General features: G+C 39.6%; 1 protein-coding gene across 5 annotated transcripts in view; it reads right to left on the bottom strand.

The window, feature by feature from the left end:
• Positions 1 to 420: 420 nt before the first annotated feature.
• LOC140122114 (uncharacterized) overlaps positions 421 to 10,216 on the bottom strand; it is a 141,500-nt gene continuing 131,704 nt past the window's right edge. For 3 of the 5 annotated variants that reach the window (XM_072142595.1, XM_072142596.1, XM_072142597.1), the window contains exons 112-118: positions 6,181 to 6,354; positions 5,320 to 5,450; positions 5,015 to 5,214; positions 3,138 to 3,276; positions 2,900 to 3,037; positions 2,413 to 2,512; positions 421 to 960 (exon numbers count right to left, since the gene is read on the bottom strand). In XM_072142595.1, the coding sequence (XP_071998696.1) occupies positions 687 to 960; positions 2,413 to 2,512; positions 2,900 to 3,037; positions 3,138 to 3,276; positions 5,015 to 5,214; positions 5,320 to 5,450; positions 6,181 to 6,354 (1,156 nt within the window). In that variant the 3' untranslated portion in view covers positions 421 to 686. The remainder of the gene's footprint in view (positions 961 to 2,412; positions 2,513 to 2,899; positions 3,038 to 3,137; positions 3,277 to 5,014; positions 5,215 to 5,319; positions 5,451 to 6,180; positions 6,355 to 10,216) is intronic. The other 2 variants (XM_072142598.1, XM_072142599.1) reach the window with 2 other exon arrangements.

Genomic DNA, 10,216 nt, shown 5'->3' with positions numbered 1-10,216 from the left:
ATTTACTTACTTTCAAATGATGTTTGTAATAGTGTTTTTAACATTTTAGTGGTTGCATCAGCTGTGCCCAAGATCAGGAAAGTAAGAAGACTCCTTATGGGGACTTTGGCAATAAAGGCTGCAGGCAGGAGACTGCAAATATATTTTCTGGGATGCCTAAGGAAAACATTGCCTTTTGGCTACCTTGTAAGGCAGACTCCTTAACATAAAGCAGGACTTGTATCAGAAAGTTTAATGACCTGATACAGGGTTTAAGCCAAATAATCAGACAATGTATTTGCATATTTCCCAGCTGTGCAAAAAGAATGAGCAATTCTGTAACTTTAATGTCATTGTGGATAAACCCACCACAAATATAATGTTTACTTTATTTAATCACAAAAAAACCCTTTTTATATAGATATGCTTTATTTGTAGAAATTTTTAATATTACATTTTTACATACAGTAGATGATAATTACAATGCAGGGAATATGTTATAAGTTACAGATAAAAAATCCAAAATATATATGTAACATTGAAATACATTCATTAGGTATAAACCTGACAGTGTTACATTATATTAAAGCAAATTGAATCAAAAAGAATAAATAGTTCAGATTTGTAGTAAGTGTATACTTCATTAGGATGTCTTCTTGGCTTGGGACACTTCATGTGAAATGTCTCAGACCATAATCCTTGAGAATTTAGAATATAGTCAGCTCATCAGTTTCATTCACCAGTCCCGTAACTGCATCATCCCCTTCAAACCCAAGATTAAGTTGTGCACCGGGTTCCTCATTCTCCACATTTACCGTATCTTTGTCCTTGGCACCCATTTCCGGATCTTTACTACCCTCCGGGTTTGCATCATAATTCATTTGTTGCTCTGGTTCCGTGTAAGATATGTTTATTGTTGTGATTGATGAATTGTCTCCCTCCTCGGAATAATCGTTAGAATCCAGTATCTTCTTGCCTTTTCTATTAAAGATAATCATAAGAATTGAAAAAATGCAGAGTAGAATATATATATCCCTGTTTTCAGTAGAAGCATACAGGCGCAGTACACCTAAGCCTTCGATAGAGGAGGAGCTGAAGCATTAGTTATTGGGAATGTTCGCTCAGTAGAGCAGATTCATCATAAATGTCTTAAACAGTACAAGGTTGAGTGAGTGTTTTTTTTAAATTTTTAAGTAGAGAACCTCCTCAAAACTTGATAGAAAGATGTGCTTTAATCCATTGCCTTATAAATAAATAATAAATGGCACTCTAGAAATTATGAATAAAAGGATACATAATTTTAGTGTATTAGTTACCTGCTAAAATTACCCCTAGTGTCTGAGAATCTTTTCCATTTAGGATGCTTCAAATTTAGAGTTTTCAAAAGAAAAAGTTTACCAAATGTACTATGTAGATATAGCATGCAGCGTATTTCTAGTGTAGGAACATTATTATTACACAATAATCTGAAGATAGTATAGGCAGTCCCCGGGTTACATACAAGATAGGTTCCATAGGTTTGCTCTTAAGTTGAATTTGTATGTAAGTCGAAATTGTATATTTTATAATTGTAGCTCTAGACAAAAAAATGTTTTGCCCCAGTGACAACTGGAGTTTCAAAATTTTTTGCTGTAATGGGACCAAGTTATCAATAAAGTTTCATTACAGACACCTTACAGCTGATCATTGCAGCCTGGACTATAGTAAAACATCCAGAGAGCTTCACCAGAGATCACAGGGGGAAGAGAGGTCCGTCTTTAACTACGTGTCATCTGTAAGTCAGGTGTCCTTAAGTAGGGGACCACCTGTATAGCTGCATGTGTCACTATGTGCAGAGATGGTGAAATAGCATTGAAATTGTCTTCTGTAAAGAATTGTCAAACATTATGCTAGTTGATGTTAACTTTCAGAATTGGTAGCTTGAAACAAAGGAACATAATTTAGTGGAACCTTGGATTAAAGCATAATTTTATTTCGGGAATGTGCTTGTGATCCAAATCACTCATATATCAAGTTTACCCATAGAAAATCATCTGAATACCATGGATTACAAGCAGAATTTGTGCTTGTAAACCAAATCACTTGTATATTAAAGCAAGTTTTCCCATAGGAAATCATTGACATGCAGATTATCTGTTCCAAAACCCAAAAGTATTTAGCCCTGTGTAGTACAACATTTAGCACCTTTATTTCTTCAACTTCTTAAACATTGTGTTATACAATTTTGTGAGAGAGGGGGCAACAATACAGTAGAGGGTGGGGACATTTTGCTTCTAAACCAACTTACAATTTTGTAAAATAAAAGCTTGTCTTTTAAAACACTTGCAGACCAAGTCACGCTTAATCCAAGGTTCCAATGTATATGGATATAAAAAAAATATTTGGGGGCTAATTATATTTAAAATGTTAATGAAGAGCATTCTGAAAACTTACCTTGATCTTAGGTAGTAATATGCAACAATGGTGAATACCATACTGATGACAAACACTCCAACAACTACGCCAATTACTATGTAGATTACATATGTCACTTCTGGAAAAGAGAGTAGGGGGTAACATATTCTCATTATTCTTAGTCATTATGTTTTTGTACAATTTCCACATAAAATATGAGTATTTCTTATAAATTAAACACTGTCTTGATGTGTTAACAAGGACATAAAGAAAATTGCATGACTTTTACTTATGTTCCCATTATGTATTATATGGGATTTTTGTGGCGTTTTCTAGTGCCAAGATATATATTTCATGCATCTACCATTAACAATAGGCTATATCCAGTGTAGAAAATATTACCAAAAGGAAACCTATTTTGAATAAATAAAATTTGCATTTTATGAAAGACGCTGAAATGTTATCTAATTTGTGTATATAACTTACTAAACATGTATAAATGCTAGCATTCTGCAGGTATACATACCTAGTTTTTCATCCTCACAGTACATTCCAGTGTGTGTGCTAGGACACTGACATCTCATTCCAGAGGTGGAATTTCCTGCTTCTGGTACCTCTATACAGGTACCACCATTCTCACAAGGGTTCTCTAGACAAGGGCTTGCTGTGAGATTGAATGAAGATTAATAAATAATCATTTATTGACATTAATCATAATGGCATTCTTCTTTAAGTTGTTAAGACAATATTATCAAGCTGCTTACGTATATAACATCCTCGGATCTGACTGGCGGTTGTACATTCCTCCTCTGGCTTACATTGCATGTCATCACAAATTACAGATGAAGTATCAGTACAAGTGCAGTTCTGGGAGCAGTCATCTGTGATAAAGGATTCCCCTTTCTGGAAAGAAAGCAAATTGTGCCATATTATATATTTTATGTTTTGAGGAATATAATTTGCTATATAAACTGCTTTTTTGCACATAATCATCAAAACCTTAGATCAAGGCAAAATATGAACATTTGCAAACAAATAGCAAAGTAGAAAATTCTTAACATTTACAAACATCTTATAATGCATCTTCACTTGATTAATATAGTATCCTTATCTATAGGAAGATAAAAGTGGTGTAAAATGTATGAGATAGCGATGGCATGGGAAATAATGGCCCACATTTATTATGGAGTAGGCGCCAGAATTCTGGCGTACATTGCACATAAATACATATTTACGACTGTGCTCAGAAAGGGGCGGTCTGGTGTACATTCACATAATCCAGAAAAAAACTGGTGCACTTTAGGTGCCTGCAGAGTGCGCAACATTCATGGAGACTGTGCTCCGGTCTTCATTAATCTGGCGCGCTATGCAGGTTAAGTAAGTAAGGCAAACTATACTATTAGTAAATGTGAGCCAATGTTTTTTCATTTACAGAATCTTAAAGGGGTTTCCAGTTTCAGCAAATAAATACCGTATATACTCAAGTATAAGCCGACCCGAGTATAAGCCGAGGCCCCTAATTTTACCACAAAATACTGGGAAAACCTATTGACTTGAGTATAAGCCGAGGGTGGGAAATGCGTTGGTCACACTCTCCCCAATATATAGCTAGCCAGGCTCTGCCCCAGTGTATATAGCCAGCCAGCCCCTGCCCCAGTGTATATAGCCTGCCAGGTCCTGCCCCAGTGTATATAGCCTGCCAGATCCTGCCCCAGTGTATATAGCCTGCCAGACCCTGCCCCAGTGTATATAGCCTGCCAGACCCTGCCGCAGTGTATATAGCCTGCAGCCGCTGCCAGACAGATCGCACAGAAGATATACAGGGGTCACCGGAAAGGTGAGTTTAGATATATTTATATTTTTGACTCGAGTATAAGCCGAGTTAGGGTTTTTCAGCACATTTTTTGTGCTGAAAAACTAGGCTTATACTCGAGTATGTAAGGTACCAATAAAATCAAATGAAATTCCAATAATGTAATCTTATGCAATTTTCCAATATCCGTTCTCTATTAATTCCTCATGGATTCATAGATTGCTGCTTGTTATTATTCTAATCAGTAGATAAAAATTTTTCTATGGTCATGTGATGTCACACAGGTGAACATGCGCCTGTGTATCATCATATGACCTTGTCATCACATGACCAGGACAGACTTTTATTCCCTGGAAACTAGCAATGAAGCTCTTGAGTGGCAGCAAGCAGAGACCTAGAAAACTTTCTTTACAATGGTATATATGAAAGTAATATTGCACGGCTCATTAGTATCACAGAGAATAATCAGATCTGTGTGATATAAATGCTTGTGCACCTGTGTGACATCACATGACCATGGATAGATTCCTATCCACAGAAAGTAAATAATGAAGGTTGCTATCGAATGACAGCAAGTGGAGATCTAGAAAACTGAAAATAATTGATACAGAAATTATATATATATATATATATATATATATATATATATATATATATATAGTATATTGTATACATTGTATAACTTTTCATTACACAAACAATAGCAATTACTTATTATATAATGCAAATAATTATGTAAATACTAAACACTAGGTGTTTCAGACTTGTGTACACATAAAAGATTAAAATTACTGCAAGTCATACATTTGATTGTATCAATGCTGTTACCTTGTAGTATTTGTTAAGGAAGGTGCATCCACAGTCCTGATATGGTACACAGTCATAACCACTAAGAACATAGCCTGGGTCACATTGACATCCCTCACAGGAAGGCGCCTCACATTCAGACTCAGATGCCAAGTTGCTGCAGGATGCTGGACAGGCGCTCATACGGTTTGTATAATTACTGTTGCTACTGCAAGTAAACGCTATTGAGAAAATAGAGGTTTTAGTTTTTTAGAGGGACAGAAAATAAAATGGACAATATCATCTTTACTGGACAAGACAAACCTTTGTAATATTTAATTACTCACCACAACCAGTACTCTGTCTCCAGCCATCAACTATAGATTCATTTTGCTGACAGGCAAGTGCATATTGTTCAAGATTATTACAGAGTAATTCCCTGCTTTGGAACTCGGCACATGTGTCGAATATACAGTCCCTTTAAAAATCATAATCGGATAAACAATTAGTAAGCCGTGGGCAATATACTGAAAGAATAAAGTAACAATAAAGAAATTAAATACAGGCATCTCCCCCTTAATTCAAATTTGGTTAAGGACTCCAATTTCTCAATTCATTCAATACAGTTTGAATACACCCCCTGTTATATAAAAAAAACATAACATCAAAAAAGTTTATCGGTGGTAAGGGGTTAACTTAGACAGTGAAAAGTAAAACACAGTCTGAAACTGTATTGACGCTGGATGAAAAATCTTATGTATTAGAAGACCATCTGCTCTAACTTTGCAGGTCCTATTATTTGGCTTCATTCTGGCCTGTTCGTATAATTTTTGGCTCATGTTCCCCAAAGCAATGCCCTTTCTGATGCCAAGCCCCTTTTATTGTACAACTAAAACTTAAACCCATGGTAAATACATCCCAAACCATGACACCGGAACCTATCAGTAGAACAGGGTCTACTGAGCCCCTTCCTGTAGCTTAGCCGAATGTAGAGTTTATGGTGAATGTGCGGTCATGCTCTATTCAAGGCTATGGGGGCCACTAAAGTAGCCAAGAGCATAAACACATTGTCAATACTTGAAGCCTGCAAACATAAATACCATACCTTTAAAGGTAGCAGCTAGCAGAGGAGAGAACTCAAAAGGTTAGACCTTAGACATGGTGGCATTTAGATGGCTTTGAAAGGTTTGTCTTAAGATGTTACTTACACAATAAATTCTTCTGGTGATATGTAAGGGATGCAGCTTCTGAAAGGACCATTGGGTTCTCTCATTATTCCGCAAAATGAAGAACTGTTCACAAATGCGAGGCCACCAGCAGAGCAGGCAAAATTGTCTCCTGTGTTTAATATTACATCATCTTCTTGCAATGCAATGTCACGTCTGGAAGAAATATATAATATATATATATATATATATATGTAAAATTAGATTTCATTACATTATATTGCAGTATATTTAATAGGATGTGATACTTATCTTTTTTAATCTACAGAACTCAGTTTGTTTTCCCATAATATTAAGTAAGTCTAAAGCAATGATTGAGCAAATTGTAAACCTTTTTTCAATGTACTGTATATACTCGCGTATAAGCAAAAAAAAATTTGCTGAAAATCTATAAAAGTCTATAAAAAATAAACTCAATACTCAACTGTCCAACGCCATCCACAGGCCTTCTTCTTGCTTCCAGCGACAGGCAGGGACCTGTTGCTGCCTGCACACACACTATGATGTCAGCTGGCGGCTGACATTATAATGTGGGCGTGGCCAGCAAGCATGGCCCCATTGCTGGAGTCAGAAAGTAAGTTTTGATATGCTGGGGTGCAGTGGGCTGGCTATATACTGGGGGGGCATAGGATGGTGATATACTGAGGACTGGCTGGCTGTATAGTGGGGGAATGGGCTGGCAGGCTTTATACTGGGGACTGGTTGGCTGGGGCAGGGGGCTACCTTGCTATATACTGGGGCCAGGGGAATGTCTCTCTTTATACTAGGAGGCAGGCTAGCAATATATTGGGTGAAGTCTGTGACTAATGCATTTCCCACTGTAGACTTGTGGTAAAATTAGTTACCTCAGCTTATACTCAAGTCATCTTATATTTGTGTATATACAAGACTTTTTCTTTTACTTAATTTTTCACCAGTATTTATAATGTTATAGCAAATGTATGTACCACAGTAACTGTTAACACCTATTACCTATAGCCCTGTAAACAGAGAGTAAATAGGAGAATTCAACAGTGGAAACCACTGGTGCAAGTAAAATTAGCATAGAATAGTGTAACATAATGTGTTCATGGAGAAAACATTGCCTCTAGAGATGAGCGAACATACTCGTCCGAGCTTGATGCTCGTTCGAGCATTAGTGTACTCGAAACTGCTCGTTGCTCGGACGAATACTTCGCCCGCTCGAGAGAATGGCAGCTCCCGCCGTTTTGCTTTTTGGCGGCCAGAAACAGAGCCAATCACAAGCCAGGAGACTCTGCACTCCACCCAGCATGACGTGGTACCCTTACACGTCGATAGCAGTGGTTGGCTGGCCAGATCAGGTGACCCTGGGATAGACTAGCCGCTGCCCGCGCTGCTCGGATCATTCTGTGTCTGGATGCCGCTAGGGAGAGAGCTGCTGCTGGTCAGGGACAGCGTTAGGGTGCTAGTAGATTACTGTTAGGCAGGAGTGATTCAACAAGAACCCAACAGCCCTTCTTAGGGCTACAATAACGTTATACTTTTTTTTTTTTTGTTTGCTTGTGGCTGGGCTTGCTGCCACTAGTAGTGCAGCTAGTACCATATTGTGAGGAATTTGCAGGGGGACTTGCTACCGTTGTGTTTAGCTCTTAGTGACACACATATCCACCTCAAACACCAAAGTGGGAAAATTTATTAGGGGTTGGATTTCAATTAGGCACAGTCTGTCATTTCCTTTTTATTTTACGTTTATTTTTTCATAACTCAGCGTCATCTCATCAGTGTGCTTTCATACTTGGCTAGAAAATAGCCAAAGGAGAATCCAAACGGCTTACTTACGCCTACAATAGCGTTATATATATTTTATTTCTGGTTGATCTGCTGGTGGCTGTCCTTGCTGCAGTGCATATACTAGCCAATTGTGAGGAATTTGGAGTGAGACTTGCGACCGCTGTGTTTAGCGCTTAGTGACGCACATATCCATCGCAAAGACCGAAGTGGGAAAATTTATTAGGGGTTGGATTTCAATTAGGCACAGTCTGCCATTTCCTTTTTATTTTACGTTTATTTTTTCATAACTCAGCGTCATCTCATCAGTGTGCTTTCATACTTGGCTAGAAAATAGCCAAAGGAGAATCCAAACGGCTTACTTACGCCTACAATAGCGTTATATATATTTTATTTCTGGTTGATCTGCTGGTGGCTGTCCTTGCTGCAGTGCATATACTAGCCAATTGTGAGGAATTTGGAGTGAGACTTGCGACCGCTGTGTTTAGCGCTTAGTGACGCACATATCCATCGCAAAGACCGAAGTGGGAAAATTTATTAGGGGTTGGATTTCAATTAGGCACAGTCTGCCATTTCTTTTTTATTTTACGTTTATTTTTTCATAACTCAGCGTCATCTCATCAGTGGGCTTTCATACCTGACTAGAAAATAGCCATAGCAATAGGATAGCATTGTTTGGTTTTAAAAACTAAAAAAACACAAAAAAAACCTAAAAAACACAAAAAAACACAAAAAAAAGTTAAAAAAAAAATTAAAGTTATAACTTTCATTTTCAAAATGTTTAACCCGAGGGCTAGGGGTAGAGGACGAGGGCGGGGACGTGGGCGTCCATCTACTGCAGGGGTCAGAGGCCGTGGTCCTGGGTGGGGTGAGACACCACCTGCTGATGAGGGAGCAGGGGAACGCCACCATGTTATCCAGAGTTTACCAGCAGCGCAGAGCGATTGTAGACTACCAGATGTCAACTTCCACCAGAACTGGTAGTCAGGTCAGTCAGCTTCCTCAAGTCTACAATGAGGAGTGGACGTGGATGTCTGATATCTGTCAGGTGCTGAGTAACTTTGAGGAGTCAACACAGATGGTCAGTGGCGATGCCGCCATCATCAGCCTCACCATCCCGCTGCTTGGCCTGTTGAAAAACTCTCTGATCAGCATGAAGTTGGAAGCTTTGCGCTCGTCACAAGAGACGGGGGAAGAAGATTCCCTTGTTGATAGCCAAAGCACCCTCAGGTCTGTTTCTCAGCGCATATCGGAGGAGGTGGAGGAGGATGAGGAGGAAGAGGAGGAGAATGTTGGCGAGACACAAGAGGGGAGCATTGCTCAGACCTTCACTGTTCAGCGTGTATGGGCAGAAGAAGAGGAGTTGGAGGAGGAGGAAATGGGCAGTCAGGCCAGTGAGGGGAGTGAATTCTTGCGCGTTGGGACTCTGGCGCATATGGCAGATTTCATGCTAGGCTGCCTATCCCGTGACCCTCGCGTTCAAAGAATTTATTCCAGCTCCGATTACTGGGTATTCACTCTCCTGGACCCACGGTACAAGCAAAATCTTTCCACTCTCATCCCTGGAGAGGAAAGGAGTGTGAGAATGCATGAATACCAGCAGGCCCTGGTGCACAAGCTGAAACAGTATTTCCCTTCTGACAGCGCTAGCGGCAGATTGCGTAGTTCTGCGGGACAAGTAGCAAGGGAGAGTAGGCGAGCAGGCAGCTTGTCCAGCACTGGCAAGGGTACGCTTTACAAGGCTTTTGCCAGCTTCATGTCACTCCAGCAAGACACTGTCACCTGTCCCCAGTCTCGGCAGAGTAGGGCTGATCTTTACAGAAAGATGGTGAGGGAGTACGTAGCTGACCATACCATCGTCCTAAATGATCACACAGCTCCCTACAACTACTGGGTTTCAAAGCTGGACATGTGGCACGAACTGGCGCTGTACGCCTTGGAGGTTCTTGCCTGCCCTGCCGCTAGCGTCTTGTCCGAGCGGGTTTTCAGTGCAGCTGGTGGCATCATCACCGATAAGCGTACACGCCTGTCGACTGACAGCGCTGACAGGCTGACGCTTATTAAGATGAATAAAGCCTGGATTTCTCATAATTTCCAATCTCCACCAGGTGAAGGAAGCTCAACCTGAATAATTTATGCACTCCTCCTCCTCCTCATTTTCCTCCTTCTCCTCCTCTTTGTACACTAAAGCAGAGGAAACTGGCTATTTTTTGACAGGGCCCACTGGCTCTAGCTATAGTACTTTATGCATTTAATTTTTCTGGAGGGC

The sequence above is a fragment of the Engystomops pustulosus genome, chromosome 3, assembly GCF_040894005.1.
Source record: "Engystomops pustulosus chromosome 3, aEngPut4.maternal, whole genome shotgun sequence".
Classification (NCBI taxonomy): Eukaryota; Metazoa; Chordata; class Amphibia; order Anura; family Leptodactylidae; genus Engystomops; species Engystomops pustulosus.
This window is presented reverse-complemented; position numbering and strand designations above follow the sequence as displayed.